The sequence below is a fragment of the Myodes glareolus genome, chromosome 6, assembly GCF_982192425.1.
Source record: "Myodes glareolus chromosome 6, mMyoGla1.1, whole genome shotgun sequence".
Classification (NCBI taxonomy): domain Eukaryota; kingdom Metazoa; phylum Chordata; class Mammalia; order Rodentia; family Cricetidae; genus Myodes; species Myodes glareolus.
The window spans coordinates 81601973-81627123 of NC_142031.1; the positions used below are offsets into that span (position 1 = coordinate 81601973).

General features: G+C 44.0%; 1 protein-coding gene across 3 annotated transcripts in view; it reads right to left on the reverse strand.

Moving 5' to 3' along the window:
• Nucleotides 1-17513: 17513 nt before the first annotated feature.
• Nucleotides 17514-25151, reverse strand: part of Foxn2 (forkhead box N2) — a 52466-nt gene continuing 44828 nt past the window's right edge. For all 3 annotated transcript variants that reach the window (XM_085690937.2, XM_085690938.2, XM_048416322.3), the window contains exons 5-6: nucleotides 23664-23732; nucleotides 17514-21680 (exon numbers count right to left, since the gene is read on the reverse strand). In XM_085690937.2, coding sequence (XP_085547063.1) covers nucleotides 21172-21680; nucleotides 23664-23732 — 578 coding nt within the window. In that variant the 3' untranslated portion in view covers nucleotides 17514-21171. The remainder of the gene's footprint in view (nucleotides 21681-23663; nucleotides 23733-25151) is intronic.

Here is a 25151-nt window from a genome sequence, read left to right on the forward strand (position 1 = left end):
ACACTGACTGCTCTTCCAGAGGTCCTGAGCTTAATTCCCAGCAACCATATGGTGTCTCACAACCATCTATAATGAGATCTGGTGCCCTCTTCTGGCCTGCAGACACACATGCATACAGAACACTGTATACATAATAAATAAATCTTTTTAAAAAACCACAATACATCTTTACATTGTTAAACAAATCTTCTGCAACAGTACATGCTACATTAGTTCAGAATTCTGTGGGGAGTAGAAGAGGGGAGGAGGTCTGCGGAGGTGGTAAGGGAGAGGTGACACTTGAACAGTGTCCCAGGCAAGGGATCAGAGGGCATGCAGCACGTTTGGGGAACAGCAGGGGGCAGTGTGGCTGGAGCAAGAAAGAGGGAAGCAGGAGGCCTTGGGTGGAGAGCCTCAGGCCTTCTGGGCTGTCATAAAGACTTGTCTGCAGATTCTGAGAGGTGGTAACTGTGGGAGCAGCCCGCTACTGGGAAACTTGGGTCTAAAGGAGAAAATAAGGCTCTGGCTTGCAGCTTTTGTTGATTCCAGGCACTGGTGTAGTATCTCTGAGCATAGATCAGGGAGGGATGTGTGAGACCGGCTCCCACGGATGCTGTTCAGGAAGGCTCTGGGCAGAGTTGGCCGAAAGGCTGCTGTGCTGAAGGAAGAGGAGGAGGGAGAAGCCTGGTTCCTTTAGGGAGCTCTGACTGTGACACCAGTGGGCGGGACAGTCCCAGAGGTGAGCGGTAGTGGAGGCAGCAAGCTGGCGGATTCCGATCATGCCAACTGAGTCCACCTGGATTTCTTGGCAGAAGGCACACGGAACACAAGAGGACAGCTATTCAGGGAGACTCCAAGGTTAAGGGAGAACTTTGGAGAGAATGAGAAGAAAGGCATTCTGGGAAGAGGAACCTGTGGGGAAACAGACTTGTAAGCATACCTGTTGGGGGGGGGGGGGATAAAGAACAAAGGCATTGGCTATCAGCCAGCACTAGACAAACCAGCAGACAGAACTAGAGACAAGGATATAAGACAACTGTGTCACAGAAAGCGGCCACTTGGGCCTTGGCCACAGAGAGTCACTAATGGAGTTTTCACAGACAGGCAGGCACCTGTTTGGAACTGATCCAACTGGAGAAGCAGGAGCCAGGGCGACCAGTGAGGCTGGAGAGAGGAGAGGCGAGAGGGCGAACATCACGGTTCTGGGTCCAGGCTGACCTTGCACCTACATCTTCCATACAGCGTTGTTCAGTAAATCACACATCAGTTGATTGAGATCTTGTCCTTAAAACCCTCCTCCCATCCTCTTACAGCCCAAGTGTCTTTTCAACCGCACAAATAAAGCCACTGTGTAGAAATATGGATTTGATGCCTGTGGCCCTGAGGGAAAGCCAGAGGAGCCCTCACCCTTCGTCCAGGAGGAGTGCACTTGATTCCCTTTGGAAAGATTCTCTAAGCTGTCAAGGTCAGAACTGTAGCCTTAATCAACGTGTTTGCACTTCCCCCAGAGAGGTAATGCTCACACTGGCATCACTGCTTCACCTTTCCCCACAGATAAATGACAGAATGCAGATCCCTTCCTCGGGCTAGGCTTTCACTTCCAAGGAGAGGAGGGAATGGAGGAGGCGGCACAGCCAATACTAAACTTCGTCCTCTTACTGCTGGGGACGCAATGGCTGGAGTTTCCAGTCACATCCAAAACTTCTGACTTAGAGGGTGTCAAGCCTTGATGATTGACCACAAGGCACACAGAGTCCAAATGTGCGCCCTGCTGTCCTAGCTGTGCGGGACAAGCCCCAGACGTCCCTTTCGGGTACCACAATGGTGCTCGCCATGCGCGTTTCCTAGGAGGGCTGCTGTACTCTGCCTGTCAGGTGCTGTCCTGCTCACGAATGTCTTTTCTGGCTCCAGCACCAGGAGGAAGAAGGACATCTTTAGATCGCCCTCTGCACAGCACTGGCAGCCAGACTTCCAATTCTTCTGGGTGGATCATGAAGTTCAAAGCGTGTCTACACCACAGTACACAGATAAGATCCACTCGCATGGAGCTCTGTGTCTTCTTCACATTTACACAGTTTGTTCTCACCGTTGAGTTGGCAGCATGAGCCTAAGGCTGGATCCCCAGGGCCATTTCTGTATCCGGAAGACCCAGACCAAAAGCCCAGCAAGACTGTGTCCAGCTTGTATCTCAGGCTCTGGCGTGGACGTTCGTCCTTCTCTATCACAACTGGACCTGGAAATGGGTCCAGAAGGGGGGGGGGGGAGAGGGACTGCACATAACTGTGTGTCTTTGGAAGTACGCCTGTTTCTGGAAGTATAGACTTGTTTATAGTGACGTTTATTTATTAGATGCCAGCTCGGCACAAGGAAGTTTCTATTCCTACTGAAACCTCACAACAGCCCAGTGTAGACTGAAGAGTTTTCTCCATCCTGCCCGCTCCCTCTAGACTGGTTTCTCTCTATCAACCAGGTCGCCCTCATCAGTTCCCAAAACAGCTTATGAAGTAACCACTCTTAGGCTTATTATTAGTTACAATTGTTTGATCAATGTTTTAGACTTCTTATTGGCTAGCTCTAATTGATAAAGTAATCAAATAGAAATGCTATTAATCTGAGTATTGCCACGAGGCTGTGGCTTATCGGTGTGGCATGTTATTCCTTTGGTGGCTATATGGTGACTCCTTGACTCTGCCCCCCCCTTTCTCTTTCTCTCTGTGTGTGTGTTTGGATTTACCGCCTGGCTTTACTCTGCTAAGCCATTGGCCAAAGCACCTTTATTCATCAAACAATAAAATCAACACATATACAGAAAGACATCCCACACCAGTGAATTATTTTTTTTTCTGTGGAAAAAAATTTGGTGATTTTTTTACACCTTATTTACTTACAAAATACAATTTATAAATTCATTCCACTTAGCTTTTATGAGATTACAGTTTCTGTAATTTAGACTGAGCTATATACAATAAACAGACTTAAAAAGGAAAACTCAAATGCCTATCTGCCGTTAAGTATTTGGGATGGATGACAATGTTACTGGATGACGGATCCAAGCCAAAGGGCTCGGCTAACAGAAAATAATCATTGGTGTAACTAGAGCTTGACAAACAAAACTTGAGCTGAAAACAAGAGAATAACAATAGTAGCAACGTAAGTTACAAGTGCATATTCTGAGTGCTCTGAGGATTTGTCCTGGGTTTCCTTAAAGAGCACCATTACAGACTGCTGCCATTGATATGTTGCCTTGCCACAGTCATGTAGCTAAGGCACTTGTCTGTGTCCATTTACCTTACTGGAAAAGCCTTGCAGCAAGTACAGTTGCCTGGGTTCATGCCAGACCAAGGCCAGGGCTCTTAGCAGGTCAGGAGGAAAGCCTGTAGGCAGAGTTTTGTTGGAACTGCTGACTCCCCAGTAACCACACAGAGACTTATTATTAATTAGAAATGCTTGGCTGATAGCTTAGGCTTGTTACTAACTAGCTGTTACAACTTAAGTTAACCCATACTTCTCATTGATGCTCTGCCTTGTGACAATACCTTTTTCAACTTGGTGCATTCATCTTGCTTCTCTCTGCAGACCCCCACGACTCTGCCCTTCTTCTTCCCCATGTTATCTTTTTTCTGAAAGTCTTGCCTAACCTTTTGCTGCCTAGCTATTGGCCAGTCAGCTCTTTATTAACCAATGAGAGTAATATATATTTACAGTGTACAAAAAGATTGTTCCACAGCAAAATCTTCCACAAACAGCTCCATCTGAGCATGGATGGTGCACTTCTGTCATCCCTTGAGGGACTGAGGCAAGATGTTTGGGCATTCCAGACAGACCATCCAGCTATACAGGAAGACCTTGACTCACACAATAGAAAGGGGGCCGTGAGATGACTTAGGGGGCAAAGGCGCTGCCTATCGAGCCTAACCACCTTGGTCCAATCTCCAGGACCCATGGTAGAAGGCAAGAATCAACTCCCGTAAGTTGTCCTCTGTTGGGAGCAAAGCACAACAAGTCTGTATGCCCACCAATGTCTAGAGAAACCAGGAGTGTTGAGAACACAAGATTCTTTCCAATGGGAAATAAGAAAAAGCTGTTATTCCATCATAAAAAGCTGGCTGGAGAGATGGCTCAGTGGTTAAGAGCATTGCCTGCTCTTCCAAAGGTCCTGAGTTCAATTCCCAGCAACCACATGGTGGCTCACAACCATCTGTAATGAGGTCTGGTGCCCTCTTCTGGCCTGCAGGCATACACACAGGCAGAATATCATATACATACATGCATACATACATACATACATACATAATAAAAAGAGAGAGAGAGACAAGCTATCATAAAAAGCTGAGAATCGGCAGTGTTAGCAGCCTAGTGATCTGTATCACATGGCAGGCCAGGCCATGTCAAGCTCCCACAGCCAGGCCTGAGGCAGCTGTTAATCTAGATGACCATTGAGCCAAAGGCTCCCAAGCTCCCACAACAGGACCAGATGGGGCTCTAAGCTATCTGTATGACTGAGATGAGTCCAGAACCTTCTCTACACCCTTAAGCTAACACAGGTAGCCTGTCTCTAGAACCCATCTTCTTGGAAGAAATGACATATACCCTGAGTTGAGTTTCAATATAATTGCGCTTCCTTGTGTACCAGGGATTGTATTACACCAGGAAACATTTATTTCCGAATTATACTGGGCCTAAATATGTTGGTAATAAACCACCTGGCATCAGATTCTTTAGAGGTCTTGATCCAGGCCGATGAAGTCCATCTTAACTAAGTTTTCATTCTCATGGTTTGATTCCCTGTCTGACAGCTGCAGAGACCCCCCTCAGTCCTGTGGCTGCCATATACTTGCTGTGGTACGCATGTCTCTCTCACACACACATATACAGAGACTGGGAGGAAAATTTTCAATTTAAAAATTAAAAAAAAGGGGGGGTATAGTAGCACATGCCTTTAATCCCAGCACTCAGGAGGCAGGGGCAGGTGGATCTCTGAGTTCAGGGACAGCCTGGTCTGTCTATAAAGCAAGTTCCAGGACATCCAGGGCAATACAGAGAAACCCTGTCTCAAAACAAAACAAAACAAAACAACAACAAACCAAAAGACAAAATAAAAAAAATAGAACAGACAAGTCTAAGCTAGAAATGAGATGCTGGGTTAGGGGTTTACATTGGTGGTGGAGTGCTTGCCTAGCAAGTAGAAGGCCCTGGGTTTATTCCCAACTCCAGAAAAAAAAAAAAAAAAGAAGAAGAAAAGAGGAACTATGATTCCAGGGTGTGCATGCACACCTGCATTGCACATGTGTTTGTGTGCAGACACATGCTGGGGAGTGGCCATTGCTGCCCCTCACTTCCTTTCTGCATTCGAACACAGCTCACAACAACGGATTTTTCCAAGAATGAAAGTTTCAAAAAGAAACTGGAACTGTGCCTCTGTCATTTACGTCAGGCACATGTTACTCGTCCTCAGAAAGGGACATCTCTCCTGGTGTTGGGTTTCTGTTGCCTGAGTGACAGCCATCTCAGTCCATGTGTTCTAACCTGAGCAGAAAGCAGTGGTTACTGAAGAATGGGAAGGTTTGCCAAGCCCTGCAAGCATGCATCCTTGTTTGCTCATTTGGCCCTCCTCTTCTGGGTTCAGAAATAGTCAGCAGGCACAGACCCTGGCATGGGTGTCACTGTGTGCCATCCAAGTAGCACTGGTGGATTGGGCGGAAGACCGTGGCACAGTTTTAACGTGCCTGGGGATCGTGGTCCCTCTCTTACTGTAGATGAAGAAGCGGACACCAAGAGGTTAACTTGTGTGCTTAAAGAAAGGAAGCAACTGCAGTCCAGAGTCTTCCCCTGTGACTTCTGGTCATCGTCTGCCTAGCCATCACCCCCTTTCTGCATGCTGAGGTTCCTAATGGAAGCAGTACCCGGAGCTTACAGCTCTTTCTAGCCCGTGCTATGCTGGGGCCAGGCTGCACGGGAGACACTGCCTCTTTGTGCTGCCCTCCTTGGCACAAGATGAAATCAGGTGGTCCTCATTCTTCCTGCTCTACTTTGCCAAATCCATCTGAACACATTTCCTGTGCACAGAGCCAGCTCGCCAATTATCTGCTCCAATTAAGGAGAGCAAGGATGCCACTCATTCATCCGCTCCAGTGGGTTGACCAAGGCGGAAGGCAAGGTTGATCATTCTGGCATGCAGGTCTTCCAGTGGCTCTGGACATGCTGTTCCCCCTGGTCCTCCTTTCCTGCCCCAGATGACCAAAAAGACTTTCCCCCACCCCTTCCCTTTCAGAGTCTCTGGTTGCCCTCTCTCTGCCTTCCCACACTGATAAAATTCTGTCCTTCTCTGTCTGTGTTCATGGATCCACTGAGGTACAGATGTTAGAGGAAGAACGAGAGAATCAGCTCTCACACAACCTTGCCTATGGGGTATCTTCTGTGTCAATACCCCAAACTCCACTTGCCATAGATCAATGTAAAAATTAGGTCTGTCTTTAGTTCTGTGGTAGACACCAGACTCTCGGCCCTCAATTGTCAGTCCTTTCTGTCTCCTAGTACCACAAGGTAGGCAAGGGGCTGTAGGCACCTTGTCTATAGCAGCCAGGACCACAGGTATCATCCGGACCAAAGCTCTGTCCCCAACCTAATTCACAAGACAGGTGTGACCCTGGGATGAAAAGAACGCAATACAGCCTACACACATGTTCCCTCCCAGAATTGGAAAATGCCTCGCTGGAAAGACCATAGGACAAATAAAAGGGGTGGCAATTCAGTAAAATGTCTCACATGTACACTACCCTAGAAGATATTGTGAAAGATTTGACCATTTACCCTGAATGGGCAACTCCAAAGAGAGATGAATATAAGTGTGTTATACGGGAACTAGTTAATGCCAACGGAGATGTCACTTTGTGGGTGGCAAACAAATCCTAATCAAGTTTCAAAAAAACAAAATCCAAGATGTCTTTGTTTTATAGAAAAGTCAAAAATCAAAGAAAATTACATGTCTGTTACCATGTATAAATTATTGTACTTTTACATATATAAAATGTTTATGATACCTTAATAGCTATAAATATACATATATAGTTATACACATGTATGTATATATGTGTGTGTGCCAGATTCAAGGCACAGTTAACTATAAACATTTTACTATCACTATGATATTGAAATCTGCATAAACATACAAGATAGGACATCCTATATTTACTGAATATAAGATAGTATTTTCAGTCTTTTGACAAAAAATGTATAATCTTCCCCCTCCCCAAAATTTTCAAAATGCCCTTAACATTGTCCTTCAGGGGACAATTGCTTAAATAAGGTAAGGGCTTGCTTTTCTCATAAGTAAAATAAACATAAACGTGGGGAGTCTTGGTTTATCTAAGCCTCTCACCACTGTTCCGACCTTCCCAGAATCAACTTCCACCTTCGAGTTCTCAGCCACAGAATGGTTGTTACCTCCAGCAGCCACTGTGTTTGTAATATAGATTGAAGGAGGAGGAGAAAGAAGAAAAGGAGGAGAAGAAGGGGAAGGAGGGGGAAAGGGGAGGGGAGGAGGAGAATTAGGAGGGGGGGAGAAAGGAAAGAGAACAGCAGGAAAAGTAAATCCACCCCGTGGGTGAACAAGCCTGCGTTAGGAGGAACCTGGGAACCCTCCCTGGACAGCTGTTTACATGCCGTTGGCCGTCTCCACGCTCAGACCCAGCCTGGAAATGTGGTATTCCAGTTGAGGTATTACTATCTTTAATAGCACTGGGTTCTGTAGTTAGTAAGACTGAGGGATCCTGGATTGGCATCTGGTCCCTATGACATTGCTTCACCCACTGATAATGCCTGAGAACAGCAAGGACCAAAATGCTGATCCAACACACAGGTCTAAGGCAGGGGCTGGAGAGACGACTCAGCAGTGAAGAGCACTGGCTGCTCTTCTAGAGGACCTGGGTTTGATTCCCAGCACCTACATGACAGATCACAGTTATGTTACGCCAGTTCCAAGGGTCCAATGGCCGTTTCTGGCTTCTAGAGGCACCAGGCACACACATGGTACATAATTAGACACAGAGGTAAAATATTCACATGCATAAAACAAAATGATAATTTTTTTGAATGAGGGAGGTGAGTAGTTTTCTAGATGGCTTAGCCCCAGGGTACGTGAGCTTCCGTTTTGGCTGCTCACCACAATGATCTGTTGTGACCAGAACCTGATTCTAAGCAAAGCCAGCTGAAGGTAAGTGGCTCAACCCCTACTCCCAACCCTCCCAGCACCATGAAATGAAACATGACTGTCTCAAGTGAGAAGAATCAAGATGGAAGTGGTCTAGTGCCTCGTGCTGACACTGGTCATTCAAAGGAGTGACCATGGATTCATGTCAGCTCTGTGGGGAGCAAGGCTCAGCTTCACAAATGTGTTTTACCTGCTGTGTTTCTTAAGCGTGTGCCAGCGTGTAAAGTGAACCAAACACCCTCCATTCCCAGGAGAACCGAGAGTTGAGGCCATTGCACTGATCCGCGTCCTGGGCAGTGTGTGTGGGGGACACGCCCATGACACCCAGTGCCGAGAGTCTGGGCCACTGCACTGACCCGTGTCCTGGGCGGTGGAGGGATACCCCATGACACCCAGTGCAGCATCTTGTGGAGCAGATTCTCAACACACAGTCGCATTCTGTCCTGGGTTCTGCCCAGGGACAATGAGAAGCGCTCCTTCTCTTCAGAAGAGCTTCCTAAGCTGAGGAGTTAGCTCCTTAGCGGCTTCTATTGCCCAGTGACCTGGATTCCATTGCATCCAGTCACCTTCACCCGAGAAAGAGTCCCCAAAATATGAAATGCATGTTTATTTTTAATCTTGCTAAAATCCTAGTTGGACTGAAACCACAGCAAATTCTTAGAGCCTAGAAATATTTGGAAATATGAAAAGATAATAAATATAATCTCTAGCTTTAGAAAATGATTGGCTTCTCTCTTTAGTCTTGAAATCTTTTCAGAGCACAGTTGGACAGTAGTTTCCAAAGGTGTGTGTTTTCTTGGTTGTTTGAGACAGTTTCGCTATGTAACCGAGGGTAGCCGGGAGCTTGCTGCTATCCTCCTGCCTCATCCTCCTGAGCTAGGATCACTCATGTGAGCCACCAAAGTTGTAATAAAATATTCAGAACCTTCAAAATAGCCATTTCTCTTCTACGAATTTATACTAAGAAAGCAATTAAAGACACACAGTATAAAAAATGTAAAAACCAGCCCAACATGGTGGTGGTGGATGCCTTTCATCCCAGCAGGTGGGTCTCTGCATTGGGGGCAGCCTGGGCTACAGAGTTCCAGGACAGCCAGGAAAAACAAACTCAAGATCTCCTGAGTACATTGGGAGCTTGGGGGTCATGGGTGAGAGTAGAAGTGGGGAGGAAGGAAGGGGAACGGAGAAAAATGTGTAGCTCAGTAAAAACAAAACACACACAACAGAAAAACAAACAAACAAAACCTGTAAAAGTAAGAACTTGTGTTAGAACTGGTTTATGATAGTAGGGTGCGTCGGAATGTGTTCTAATCAATGGACATGTGGTACATTCTACAGAACAATACTGCTGGCAGCCAGGCAGTAAACAAAAGGTTATATCAGCAGACAAAACCATGAGCCCTCACATTCCACGCTTACACCCTGGCTTTATTAATTGACATGAAAATACACACGGTACACATGAAAATACACAGGTGAGAAATACCCGTAAGCCCCACATTGAGGAGGCAAAGGCAGGAGGAGTTCCAGGCTAGCCAGGGCCACCTATGAGACCCTGACTCAAAACAACAACAAAACAGAACAATAACAATAAAAAATACAAAAGAAGAAAATAGCTTAAAGAAAATTCAGTGAGTGAAATAAAGCGAGCCAGACTACTAGCCAGTGGCAGGAACAATAGTAACAGCTGACATTTGCCTAGATGGCTTCAGTCAGATAAGAGAAGAATCCCCGTGTTTAAAATGTCTTCCACAGCGGAACAAACCTAACTTCTTCCAGCTGAGAAGGTTGCTCCAGCCAGCGGGCGAGTTTGAAGACGTGGGGCCTCTCCCTCCTCAGCTCCACCTCTTCTTGTTTCAATCCCTGACTTCTCAAGGTTGGGGGCCTGAGAATGGGGACCTAGAAGGACATCCCTCCTGCAGGCACAGTCCTGAGACACCACTGACTGCTGGAAAAACCAGGGGTCCGCGAGGCTCTGGTAGGCATTTATGAGCTGCTCCTCAGTTCCTTGTTCTGGATGTGTAGGCGTTACTTTAGTTGCTGCTCGGCGCTGTAACAAAAGACCCCCGCAGGGGAATTTAAGGACTCACAGATTAAGGGCACTGTCCACCATCCCTGGAAAGGCATAAATGGAGGAGAAAGAATGTGAGGTCACGTGGCATCCGCAGTCAGGAAGCAGAGAAAGACGCGGGCTGGTGCTCAGCTCACTTTTTCCATTGTATTTGTTCTGGACCCCAGCCCAAGAAATGGCATCATCCACGTTCAGGCTGGATCTATCTCTCATCAGTTAAGCCTCTTTGACCTTCACTAACACCCAGAGATTTGCTCCCTGGTCATTCTAAACCCCATCAAGACTATCACAAATGCTCCCGGTTAGCCACAAGCCCAGTGTTTCCAGCGGTCCCATCTCCCCTCTCTTGCCCTCCAGTCCCTTCCCTGTCGTCGTTTGAGGCCTTCTGCACCCCCATTCAGAGGTCCTCTTGTGTAGTCTACAAGACGATCAAGCTGGCTGCCTCCCTGAGTCCCCCTGGTCCTAGGAAAACACACGTCTTTGCCTTCCCCTCCTCCTTTCTCTTCTTGCTGTGGTCCAGTCTTTATCTGTAGGCTTCTTTTTAGTAAAAAGCAGAGTCCACTCCCAAACTCTAGGGTTCTGGGTGCCATTGTGAGAGCCGAAGTTACATTCTAAGTTTTAATTACTATGCTTTAGAGATCATGAAATAAAAACGTCTCTGATCTGCATGCCCCTTGCCCAAGGACAGGCAGCTCTTGAGTCACTGGAGGCTGCTGTTCATAGGAGATAACAAGCCCCCTGTTTTCACTCCCTAAACAGTTTGTTTGATTCGTCTGAGCACCAGACGTGCTTGATCACACATGGGCGGGAGGTCCACAGGCTGAATCCATCAGGATGTATGCTTGCCCCCGCTTGGACCTGGTAGGAAATGCAATGAATTATGGGCTTTCCTTCTTAAACCCTTGCCATACTTGATTCTGGGCCATTTTCTCAGAACCTGGGTATGGGCCTGGCCAGAGCCCATTTACCTGCCAGTATTTAAATTAAAGCTTGCTTTAAATGGTGGTAGTGGTCTTTTTTTCTATTATTCTCGATCAGCGGCATTAACACTGGGGGCTATCTTGGGAATTCTCCCTGACTGACCTAACTGGGATGAGGGTGTTTCCTGCCCACCTGTTCTCTCCGCAGGAAGATGAGACCCCGGCCAGACTCCCTAAGCGCTCTAGTCTTCAGCCCTCCTGTTTGTGACCTGGAGGGTGAAGCCTTAATAACAGCAGAAGCTGTTTCTAAGGTATAGGCTCCTCGGGACAGTCTGCAAGGGAGACATAGCCTTCAGTTACCAAAACCTAGACCAGATGGGACCAGACTTAATCCAAGGCTGTTGTGTTTCTTCTGGAGGCTTTAGGGGAGAATCCATTTCCTGGCTCTCGTAGCTTCGAGAGGCTCATGATCCTTGCAACTTTAAGCCAGCGTTGGCGGACTGAGTCTTTTATATTGTTGCTCCAGTGTTCTCTTTCCTGCCTCTCTTGCCCACTCTTAAGAGCACAGTGATTACATTCTGTCCACCCAGATAATCTACAGTCTCTCTAAGGTAGGCTGACTAGAAAACTTAATTCCATATGGTACCTTCACTTCCTTTGCCGTTGATGGTAATATATTCATAAGTTCCAGGACCGAGAGTACAGCCACCTGGAGGGCCATTACTTGCTTTGCACAGCTGCTTCCTGACATCCTCAACACGTTTCTTAACCACTAGTTCAGTTCTTTTGACTGTCTCTAAGAAAATCAACTGAGGAATCCCCTCAACAGAAAGCGCGTGGATATAAATTTGAGTCAGTGTTTTCATCGGTTCAAATGCATATATCGGTATCTCGTTACTGGTAACCTGAGCAGACAAACAGATCTTTCCAATTTTTAAACATAATTTTTAGTTTCAGAAAATTTCAAATAAGAGCCAAACGTGGTGGTGTATGCCTTTAATCCCAGCACTCGGAAGGTAGATCTTTGTGAGTGCAAGGCCAGCCTGGTCTATAAAGCAAGTTCCAGGACACCCAGAATTGTTACACAGAGAAACCCTATCTTGAAAAACCAAACTAAACCAAACAAAAACAAAACCACCATCAATGGTCTTTCAGTTACTGACTGACATATTATCTTTAAAACATCTGCAAATAAGTCAAGTTTGTAACCATTCGTTATTTTTGTTGTGGATATTAATAACTCCCCGGATTTCCCAAGGTTTTGTCATAAGAAACAGAGTCTATTTTAATTAGACAAAAGTCACTGGGGAATAAAGAAATCCATAGGGAACTCTCAGGGCCGTGATTCAGAAATGGAACATCAAATGAGCTCTTTCTTCTTTCCTACATCTCTAAGAGCAGAAGTGAGGAGAGAAAGTCAGTACCGTTGGCTTAATGACAAGTAGCAGGAATATGTAAAAAAGATAAACAACAAGGAAACTCATGCAGATTTAGTAACTTCTCTAGGTGTACATTCATTTAGTTCTATGGCTTACCCATCCATTTGCCTACCTACGTACCTACCTATTTATATACCTACCTATGTACCTACTTACCTATCTACATATGCACCTTCCTACCTACCTACCTACCTACCTACCTACCTACCTACCTACCTACCTATATACCTATCTACGTATGCACCTACCTAGCTACCTACCTACGTATCTACCTACCTATGTACCTACTTACCTATCTACCTACCTACATGTCTCTTTTTGAGGTTTCTATTTTCCAGATTCTAAGAGGCTCTGCTTTGTCAAACATAGAGCCTGCCTATTTCTGACCTGGTTTGAGTTTCAGTTTTCAAAACGTTAGGACAGATTTAATGACCCTAGATGAGCCCGGGAGCAAGATTAAAGGAAATGGTCTTTGAACGCCACAGGATTGTCACCTAAATCAACCCCCACAACCGACTAATTACAGAGAAACCTGCCTACACCTCATAAGGAATTGGGGGCTACTTGGGTCTCAGTTTCCTAACTGAAAAGCGGGTGGTGTACTAGACAAGCTTGCAAGGTTTCTGACAAGTGTTTAGTGATTTTTGAGACGGTATTGCGCACTACAGCCCAGGTTGGCCTCAGACTCATGACAGCGCTCTTGACTCCTTCTGCCAAGCTCTGGACTTATAGGCACTAACCACACTCCTAGTTAGGCTGCGGACAATTTTAAGGTGTTACCTACCCGTCTCACTGTATCCTCCTGGATGGAACACCATTGAGTTAGTCAGCTGACTGACGCAGTCATGAACACAGGCCTGCACATTCACTGTATCAGGCACTGCTGGAGAAGACAGGAGGAGCCCAGCCCTCTAGGAGACTGTCCTCACTGTCTCACCCACCGGCCAGTATGAGCTGGACACAAACCAAAGAAGAGTTCTCTTCAGGAAGTCATGATGCATCCTAACTGCTAATGGGAAGAAAATACAGCAAAACAACCAGGGCTCTCAAATTAGCAACAAAGAAAAGAAACTAGTTTCAAGAGGACCCCAACCCTGGAATCTCTCCCTCTCTCCATCCCTCCTCTCTCCTTTCTCCCCTCCCTCCCTCCCTCTTTTGAGACAGGGTTTCTCAGTGTAGCCTTGGCAGTCCTGGAACTAGCTCTTGTAGACAGACTGACCTCGAACTCAAAGAGGTCCTCCTGCCTCTGCCTTCCGAGTGCTGGGATAAAAGGCGTGCGCCACCACCACCCGGCTTCCCTGGAATTTCTAATGTTAACCAAAATCATCTGAATAAGGTGATTCTGGAACCCCATTTTGGAAGCAAGATTATATATTCTGGGCGTGTCTAGCCCTCAGCTAAATTCAACAGCAGAGGAGGAAGGCGGGACAAGTTCGCAGAACTTTTGTTTAGCTGGAATTTTAAAAAGGACAGAAAGATAAACTTTCTTACGGCATCTTGACCATCTTGACCCCATGCTCATGCAGCAGTTTTGAGCAAGTGTTGAGAAAGTTCCTGCTCTGGGCAGACAAACTACTCAGGGTGCCCAGGAAGGCAGTGCTTTGGACACACACTCTTGTCCACACTGTCCCAACCATGCATACCTTGGGGAGGGAGTGCAGGCCGATTTCAGTGATACTCCCTTTTGTGACACGCCCTGGTGTGGCCTATTTATTCAGAACAACTGAAGAGCCATCATAAAACACCAAAGAGGTTCTAGCTGGTTTACAGCCCTACTCTTGTAAATAAATAAATAAAAGGGGTGTGTGTGTGTAAGAAATTTCTACTTTCCCCAACCATTTCCGACTGAGAAGGCCATGTTCCCACGTTGCACAGAGGAGCACAGCTGTAGAAACAAACACTTGTATTCCTATTGGGCTTTTCTCCCGAGGTTCCCACCAGTTCAGCACACAACCAGCCTGTGCAAGGGTTAACTCTTTAAAATTCTCATCCGCTGAAGGCTGGCTCTTGTTGCCTAGTGACTGCTGCGTGGCTTCCTGCTGTCACTCACCTTGTCTCCAGAGTTATCCTCTGCTCTCCTAAGGAAGGTTATGATTGGACAAAGGTGACATCATAGCAGAAGGAACTACATTGCTTTGTCAAGACAGCCACCAATAAGATGACCCAAGAGTTGGTGGCAGCGTGTTCAGTTTTCTTTGTTTTAGTGTCTTTCACATGAAGCTAACAAATTCAATGGACATTCTCTTCCGTTTCTTGGAGCGCCAGTATTGCAGGTGCTGCTGATGGATTTTTGCCCATATAAATATTCCTTGACACCATGTGGATTCTCTTCACACCATTTAATCAATGCTAGTAGCCCAGCCAAACCTTCCCTGCCAAGGACTTGGCCAGCACTCGGGAAGCTGCAGATCACAGGCAGCAAATGACTACCGGCAGCTCATTATAACACCCAGGCTGCAGCACTGCATTCTGCCCAAGGCAGCTCTCCCTGGTGCTCATCTGAGAAGTGCCTAAAGTGCTTCCGAAGCATCCTTCTCAAGGATGGCTTCAGAATACAACACAAGGCACCCGAGGAGGAAAGGAGAGGGAAGATAGTGAGTAAAGCTAAAAGCCTGTTTACTTTTAAAATCAAACAGTTGGAGAAATCTCACAGTTAGACAATAAACACAGCTCTTTGATTACATTTGCAATTAACATCACACACACTGGCCTTGCTTTGAGAATCAAGCCTCCCTGTGCTTGTTTTATTCTATAACTTATACCGTGGACACTCTTGACTGTGTCAGCCATTGAAGGCACCCCCTGAGCAATTGCAGGGTTGCTTGCAGCCTTATTGTACTTGGCTGCTGAATTAAATCCTCAGTTAAATGCTCTTTTCCTTGGTAAATATTTAGTATACAGCATAGTCACTGCTGGTATAATTGGATAATTGCTTCCAATTAATGCTCTATTTCAAAAGCTACAACTCCATAGGAAGCTTAGTTGAGTTGTAACAAAGGCAGACCCCCATGGAAAGCTGAAGAGACTAAATTCTGTGATCCACTGAAAAGCAAGGGGAGAGGGAGAGAGAGAGAGAGACAGAGAGAGAGAGAGAGAGAGAGAGAGAGAGAGAGAGAGAAAGAGAGAGAGAGAGGAGAGAGAGAGAGAGAGAGGAGAGAGAGGGAGGGAGATCTATTCTAGATGGTTACAATTGTAACATCCACTGATAATGATGTGCATGTGTGCATCAGCTGAAACCTGGAAGGACATACTGCCTCTCCCCAAAGCTGGCTGCAAGGAGCTAAACATCATTATTTCTTGCTTGTCCTTAGAGTGAATTAAAGTTGGCCATGTATTCCTTGGGGGCATTCATCTGAAAAAGGAATTATTTACACAGAACCAAGCCACAGGAATGCACCTATACTTTGAATTACCAAGCACTTTCAGAAAAAAAAAATCATATAGCTTTAAGAATTTAGACTGTAAGCTGGAGAGATGCCTCAGTGGTTAAGAGCACTATCAGTTAACTATCAGTTAACCCATTTTTATTATTTTATATTTTACTATGAGGCTCGCGGTTTGTTACCTCTTGCTTCCTGGGCAGTTACATGGCTTCTCCTGGGTTAATTTAAGACATAAGAGCTAGCTAGAAATATGCCTAATCTATTAGCATATTTATTCATCAACCAATAAAAGCGACACATAAAGAGCAGGGCGTCCCACATGACCTGTTTATTCATCTGCGGAAGGACAATGTGTTACTATCCAGCTTTGGCTCTGGAGAATAATGTTGCTGCTGTTACCTGTATTTTAGGGCAGAAGCTCTGGCTCTTCGAATCTCAGTAGGTGAATCCTAGCCACCTGTCCCAATACCCACCAAAGACAAGTAGCAGTGAGAGGCACAACGTGTCAGGTTAGGAAAAACAGGGAAAGGGGTTTGGTGACATCCCAGTCTGTCTTCAAGATGCTAACAGAAACTGAAAGATCACAGGAAATGGTGAGAAAAAGGGATGGAGCAGGCACCCCTGGTGAAACAAACAATGGCCTTGTTCAGGACAGGGGTCTGGTCCTGCAAAGGGATCTGGCAAGGCTGGTATCACCAAGGGGAGCAATTCCCATGAGTTGATTCCTCCTGCTCTGAGGGCAGCATGTAGGGCTATGGCTCCCATTTGGGGGTGATCTGGCTTGTTAGGCTTGGTGAGAGTACCTGGCCATGAAGATGTTTGTCAAGCAGAACTAAGAGCAACTGGGGAGGGGGCAGTAAATAAAGAACCAGAGAAGAGCAAAATGGAATTGGTCAGGCTAATGATGGACACCTTTTACGTCCATCATGGCTGTATATGTATCTTGAGATATTCCAATTCTTTTAGTCTTTACCTAGAAGCACAAACCTGTTCATACAATAACCTTATTTTAAATTTCCTGAGTAATGTCCATATTGCATTTCAAAGTGGCTATAAACCATTTTGAATTTCTCAAGACCTCCAGCTTTCCCACATCCTCATACAAGTGTCAATATTCTCTCTCTCTCTCTCTCACTCTCTCTCTCTCTCTCTCTCACACACACACACACACACACACTTCAGGCAGGAGTAGTGACAACACCCTATAATCCCACAGTAACACAGCTGTTGCAGGGCTACATGAGACCCTGCCAAAACAAACAAATAACCCAAGGGTTGGTGAGATTGCAAAAAACTGAACCTGAGTTTAAGCCCCAAAATCCAAAATGGAATGAGAAAACCAACTCTCCACAGTTGTTCTGTCTTCTACATATGCACGCAGGCATGCGCACATGCACTCACATGCACGCACACACATATACACACTCATGTAAGAATTAAAATATTTTAAAAACACTTGAAATGGAAAGCTTCAACTACTCCACCCCACAAATAAAACAAAGCACAAAAAAATGTTAAAAAACGACATTTACTCTGCAATTTTATAATGAATTGCATCTCTTTGGTAAAAATAAACTTTATAAACATTTTAAGAGTCAGAGATTAGATACAAAAACTAAACATTTGTAAGTTGTTTTACTATGAGCAAAGACTGGCAACTGAGAAGAGGTTCACTTGTGGCTGGTCATCTATCTGCAGTTAAACTCAGAAGTTTTTAGCTACATCAGAAACGAGGAAACAATTTAATAACAAATTTCTTTACTCAGAAAGTATTCTTATACTTTTCTTTAAAAATAAATAAGTTACAATGAATTGGCAATTATACATTTTATACACTATATGATGGCAACATAATACTTTAAAATTAAGCACTTTGTTTAATAAAAAAGTACAATTTTGAAAACAAGTTTGATAATGGCACTGGCAGTTAGATGCAAAGAATATTCTTGAAAAATGGCAGGTATAACATAAAATACTCTATTTTGCCTTTCAATAAATATTTGACTACATCATTAACACACTGGAGTAAACTTTAATCAAAACTTACACATTTCAAAGTAAGAAAGAAAAAAAAACCCTATGACACATATATAAACTAGAAAGCCTCAAAAGTTGGTTTAGAAAATGCTATGATTTTTGAAGGGTGTTAAGTAGTCTTCTATTTTGGGTAACAGTTTGGAGGCTTTGGGGAGCACTCCCACCTGCAGCCCAAGTTGCCATGAAAGGCCCCCCAGTCTACAAACATGCAGACTTCTATTTTGGGTAACAGTTTGGAGGCTTTAGGGAGCACTCCCACCTGCAGCCCAAGCTGCTATGAAAGGCCTCCTAGTCTACAAACATACAGACGCTGCCTTAACACTTGCTCTGGCTTTGAACTGGCTGACATGTGTGTATTAACTGACCATCTAGTAGGAACCCTTTACAAATGCCTCAAACAGTGGAAAAAATAGAGATGCTCAACTTTACAACATACAAAGGAATCTAATAAGTCATGCTGGCTCCAAGAACAGGCAAGGTGGGAAAGGGGTGCCGCACCCCTTGCTTTCCTACTGATCTAGGCAATGTTTTCATCCTGAATTAAAAAGCAAAAGATCAACTAGTTTAGTAATATATTGCACAAACAAATTTCAAAGATGTATTCAAGAAACACTGATTCTCTTGGCAATGTGGAAAATAAAGAAAACAGTGCCAAGACACAGCTTTTACTAGGGATCCATTAAAACTGAAACGGCTGCAACAAAATTCTTATTCTGATATAAGACAAAGTATACCTTAGCTAAAACAAGTTTAACGTAACGTGGATGCTGTCCCTGGGTTTCTAGGTTGTGTTTATTACATGAAGTGTGTTAACTGGGAATTTCCAGTCCATGAGGTTTGGAATGACTTCCTTAACTGGAAGCTTCCAGCTACGTCTCCAAGCAGGAGCGTGATCCCCGAGAACACCACAAGGGGCCAGAATGAAGAAGGCTCTCCCCTTGAGATGGATGTGTGAAGAAGGCTCTCCCCTTGAGATGGATGCCCGGACACAATAGCACATGGAGAACGAGACACTGAATTCCACACAAGAACTAAGTGCAAACTGTTACGGAGCGGCTGTTGGTGCACAGGCAGTCATCAGCTTTGCTAATGGCTACAGCTTTAAAAAAGAGTCCGCTGAAGAGGCAAAGAAAAGAATTTCAGTTACTGCCTAAAAGGCATTTTGAAGAGGTCTCTTTGAGCGAAGAACAATTCTCTCCTCCTACTTCAGGTCATTTCCTCTACTTACAGAACAGCTAGTAGACAGGAACTTGGAGAAACACTTGTAGAGAATTTCAGAACAGATCCTGGACACTGTGTGAGCCCAGTCCAGAAGGCCATGGTGATTTGCTTCAAAATACTGTGCTACTCAACTGAGCTTTGTAGCCTCTTTATGACTGACACCATGGCAAAGCAGACTTTCAGCTGGGACTGTATTCACTGTCTGCAGTAAAAGACTATCTTCACTTAGCTGGCTTTAGGAGAAATAACATTTATGAGTGAGGAAGATTTAAAATTCCTCATCCTGCATTATCAATAAAAGAAAAATGTCAATATTTTAGTAGCACCCATTCCATCACTACAGCTATCCAGATTTAATTATAACTAACATGGAAACAAGAGTGTATTAATGCTGTCAAAGCTGAAAGTATGGTCAGTTAAGAAACATGCTTTAGTTTTTCTTCTCATTTGACAGTTTTGCCCAAATACAATTTAGAAGTAAAAATGAAATATTTGTCTTTAAAAAAAAATCCAAGAAATGCTTTGTAGTCAAAAACACATTTCAAAGCAGGAAACTAACCTGAGCCTGTATATGTGTGCATACAGCAAGTGTATCTATGCATATAAATTAGAAAAATGCAAAGAAGGTCACTGTCTGGGATACAGGGTGCATCATGAAATAAGACTAAACTTTCCCAAAATTTCTCCCACCACTGTAAAAAAATATATTTGTGAGTTACATTAGTATCCCTGTTCTGAATACTATAATCAAACTGTGATATGAAAACTGTCTCATATAAGCAGTTTTGTTCAAATACGTAAACTATCTTAGCCAATGCCCGTTTGGAATAGTAATATAAAATATTTTAGCATGGATTAATGGCACATAGAAGTATTACATTGCCTCTTAAAAAGTTCTGTGTAAGATTTAATTTTTATACCTATTTTGAAATCCCTGAAGGTGTTTATCTCTACAGTTTCCTAGCAAATGTTTTAAGTCTATTCATTACACATATAACTTTAATTTATATAAAGCTTGGAAAGTTTTGTCCTCAATGACCTACTTTTACTTAAGATGTTACATTTCTTCCCAATATTTCATCACACTATGTTTTGAAAACAAATGAAAAATTCTTTTAAAGTGTGTAAAGGTGTATGTTACCCCATGACACACTCCAACTGTATCCGCTCGCTGGACAATTTTTACTTAACAAAGACAGCTAGTAGCTAAAACTTAAACACCACTTGCAAAGTACTCTGGGAAAGGGGAAAGGCCCCAGTGACGCTGTGCATTAACTGTGAGGTAAGAACATTTCAAAGATAATATTGCAATAGGAATTCCCATCTGGAGATGAGCCACACCCCTACAAACCAGAGAACCTTCTAGGCATCTAGGATCTTTTCCATTGATGTTTGGTCATGCTCATGCTGCAACAAAGAATAACTTAAAACAAGAATAAGACAAAAGACGTGCATTTCACCTCTGGATTACGTCAGGAGAGGAGCACGTGAGAAGATGCCAGCCTGTGCTTAGCTACATAAGTAACTACAGTTACCTATAGAATGGGAACAAAAGTGAAAATACCGAGTTAGCAATTCTTATATTTGACCAATTAACAAAAGAGATTGATTTTTTTCCCCCTACAAGTTTAAGACAGAGACTGAGAATTTTCTTACACAAAATTTTCCAAATCTAGGAGACACTTATTCACAGAAATTGTTTTGGGGGTCTTTATATCAGATTTACAATTAGTCATGATCCTAAGAGCAATTGTTTAATTGAACAAAACAAAAAATGAAAAGCAACCAAAAAATATTTAGAAAGAAACAGTGGCACTCCTCCCCTACCCTCAAGCTTAAGAAGTCCGCTATGGCTCTGATATCCCTTGTGAAGAGTTAAGTAGAAGAGTATTGCACACTTTAGTAAGTATTCCTACTTCTTCCGGTGTTTCTGACTCTGTGCCTTCGCAGTACTTATGAGGGAACCAAGGCAGGTTCGGATTCCAGCAAGGTGGAGCAGTGACCCCGCTGCTTCTTTGAGTTCCTCATCAATTTCCTGACACGACTGTTTCTGCTTCTTTTTGCCTGGCTGTCCTTCGGGAGCACTGTCTTCATGAGCTCGTGGTGCATAGCCGCTGTCTCCCAGACGATCGTCCTCATCATCAGCATCCGTGTCCTCGTCACTGTGGAAGCCCTCGCTGCCATCACTTCCCACATGGCTACTCTTCGGGATGAATTCATACACCTCATCCACAGAAGACAGGGAAGACACGCTCGCCCTGGATGCGCAGCGCTGAGCTGCCATGCTACTGGCACTGTAATTGTGGTCTGCTTTTGGGTCGATGCTGGCGGCTGGAGGATGGTTCTCCTGCAGCCGCGCGGCGCCGGGGGCGCTGAATGCATTGCTGTAACCCCTCTTCTTCTGCAGTGACGGCTTCTCACCTGTGGGAACAGGGCTTTATCAACAAGCCAGAGGTATCTGACTGCAAAAGCAGACCCCCAAAACTCTCACTTTTGAGTAATAAGTGTTTGGAATCTGGAGTTTTGTAGCATTTCCTCCCATAATTCTATTTCTAGATCTGAAACATTTAAAAACCATTTGAAAGATAGCCTGTCCTTTCCGTGGAACATAAAAGTTACTCTGTACTATTTGCAAAGAATGTCTCAGTATGACTATACCACTGCTTGACAATTTCCCTGTGAGTATTTACACTGTTCCAAGTTTGTACTGGTAACGCTGCAGCAAGGAAAAGTACTGGACCACAAACACACACACTTTCTAGGAGGCGTAAGAATTGTTAAGTGCTGAGTGAAAAGGTATTTTAAATTCAAGTATGCTCAAATTATTCCTGGGTGGCTGTAACAATAAACTAACAGTGTACGAAAAACATCCACTTGCATACTACATTAGCAATCATTTACATTTTTATTTCCTAAATTAAAGGCAGTATCTTAAACTTACTTTCCATCTCCCCATATCTCTTCTTTTGAGAGCCACTTTCACATATTTTGCTGACTTTTCTGCTCTCCTGTCCTTACTAAACCAAACAAATCCAGTAAGAAACAAATAAAAATTAAATTAAAATAAAAAAAATAAAAGCAAAATACTGCTTGTGGACATGAGGCCTACGACTGGGATAAACAGCTTCCCCTTCCCAGCAGGTGTCAACTGTAAGCAGCTTCTCGGTTGGGGGCTCTGTGCCCACTCCCTCTTAGTGCTGGCACTTTGTCTGTTTTGAACCTGTGCAGTCTTGAGCATGTTGCCAGTCTCTGTCCAGTCTCTTTAAGTTCATGTCCGTATCAGGACTGTTGACCTAAAAACACTGCCTTTCCAATACCTCTGGCTCAATCTCTCTGCTTCCTCTTCCCACAGATCCCAGAGACTCAGTCCCTGACTAGTGTGGCAGCTATGGGACCTGTCTGCTTATTTCTTAGTTGTTAGACCCTTTACAGACATGATATTAATCTTTTATCTATTATACATAGTTTAAAAATTCTCCCAGTATTCTGCATTGCTTCTCTTACCTTTTTTGGTGCTTGGGTCAACTTGCCCATCACTTGTTCGGCAAGCCTTCTAACACACGCTCAAGTCCCCAGCCTCCCAGCCAGTCTCTCACTTATCACTGTTTGGATACAGGTCTTACACATCCCAGGCTGGTCTAGAACTTGCTATCTAGCCAAAGGGGACCCTGAATTTCTGGCTCCTGGTCTTCTTTCCTCACATCCCCGGTGCTGAGATTACAGAAGTATAAAACCAATCAAAGAACTTTAATTAAATTTTCTACCTTTTCCTCATGGGCTTTGCAATTGTACCTTAACATTTTTCCTATTCCAAACTCTAAACATCCTTTAAAAAATTATTTTGTGGAGCGTGGAGGTCACAGGAGAGTGTAGAAGGGGAGAGGGGAATGGAGAAAAATGTATAGCTCAGCTGAAACCAATAAAAGCAATTACTTTGTGTATATGTACGTGCACTTGGGCTTGTGTGTGGATGTCAGAGGACAGCCCCTGAGAATCAAGTCTCCCTTCTACCACACAGGTCCCAGAAACTGAACAAAGGATAAGGCTGATGGCAGGCACGTTTACCCACAGAGCACCCCACCAACCCAAATGAAAAGTATCCTTTACCACAGTGTGTTCACAGCTCTCGTCTTTATCTTTAGCCCCTCAAGCTTGCTTCTGGAAAGTATTTCTATTTCTGCCCCTCCATTTCCTGATCAACACAAAAATCTCCCACAGCATTAACTTAATTTTTTCAAATGATTATATAAATAGAAATACAATACAACAGAATTCAGATTAAACCACAATTTAGCGGAAAAAAGTAAATTCTGCTATGACATTAGCCATCTTGACTTTTAAACCATTAGTTTGAAAAGGCATTTATAAAATTTATTTTAATAAAAGAAAAGAACGATTGCTTACATTCTAAAATCTCTTGTTCTATTGAAGTATTTAAAAGTATCATTGCAGTGGCAGCATCAATATCAGATTCTGAAAATAGAAAAAAAGAGTGGTTGCATTAATGTCAAAAATGTCAGCATTAGGACTTAGGTGGCCTGGAGTCATGACATACACCTTCAAACCCAGCATTTAGGAAGCAGAGGAAGATTGTTTCGAGTTCAAAACCAACCTGGGACTGGGGAAATGGTTCAGCTGTTCAAGGCTAGGCTCACAGTTAAAACTAAAACAATTCTTATTGATAATTTCTGAACAAGTATTTTATGTGCATTAGTGTTTTGCCTACACATATATCTGTGCAATTTGTTTGTCTGATGTCTACAGAGGCTGTTCAAGGCCATCAGATCTCCTGTTTTTTATGTTGTGTGTGTTTGTGGGGGGTATTTTTTGAGAGAGTATCCCATTGGTCTGGAATTTGTCAAGTAGGTTAGCCCGATTGGTAAGGCAGCCCCAGTAATCCCACCTCCTTAGAACCTGAACTACAAACGCCTGGCTTTTTCACATGGGTTCTGGGGATTTGGACTGGGTTCTCTCATCTCTCCCAGCCCCAGCAGTATACATTTTGCCTGTGTATTTGGAAGTAGGACCTCGCTATATCACACAGACTAGCCTAAGAATTCTGTCCTCTGCCTCTACACAGGGTTTACAGAATGACCTCAAGCTGGGTATTCCAACAGGAACACAAGAATCATGAATTCCAGACTAGCCTGGGATACAGTGTGAAGGTACAGCTCAGAAGGTAAAGGTGCTTGTTGCCAAGTCTAACTATCTGAGTCGCATCCCAGGGTCCCACGTGGTAAGGAGAGAAGCAACTCCTGCCAGCTGTCCTCTGACCATTCCCATGAATACACCACAAACAAATAGATGTGGGAACCAGAAGGCTCTATTTCAGATAAGTACCAGGCGAGCACATCTGCAGATGTCAGGCTTTCTTCCTCGTGGTGATACTTGTCCAAATGGCTACTTGAAAAACAAGTAAAATGGTGCGAGCCGTGATTACAAACCTTAGCTTAAAAGATAGACTTAAACACAAGATCTAGAGATGAAGTTTTCATCAATTATATCTTACAATTAGAAATGTTTACATTAGAGACTTCTAATTTCCTTGCTTTAACTTACTCTGACTTGTTTACTCCCCATCATGACTGCAAACTCTTAGGTTAGGCAATGCTACTGCGATTTTGGTATAACGTGCTTTGAGAAACAGACTGGCCCTAAACTAGTGTTCCTCCAGCCTCAACTTTCTGGGTACTGGGGATAAAGGCATGAATCACCAGACCTGGCCTATATTACCACCTTAGGTTTTAATAATAAGTTCACATAAATCTCCCATGTCAGGTACTATAGAACCTGCCTGTAATTTTAGCAATCCAAAGGCAGAAAAGGTGAGTTCTACGTAAGCCTGGCCACACAAAAGACCTTATCTCAAAAAAATAAACAGAAGGGTTCCCT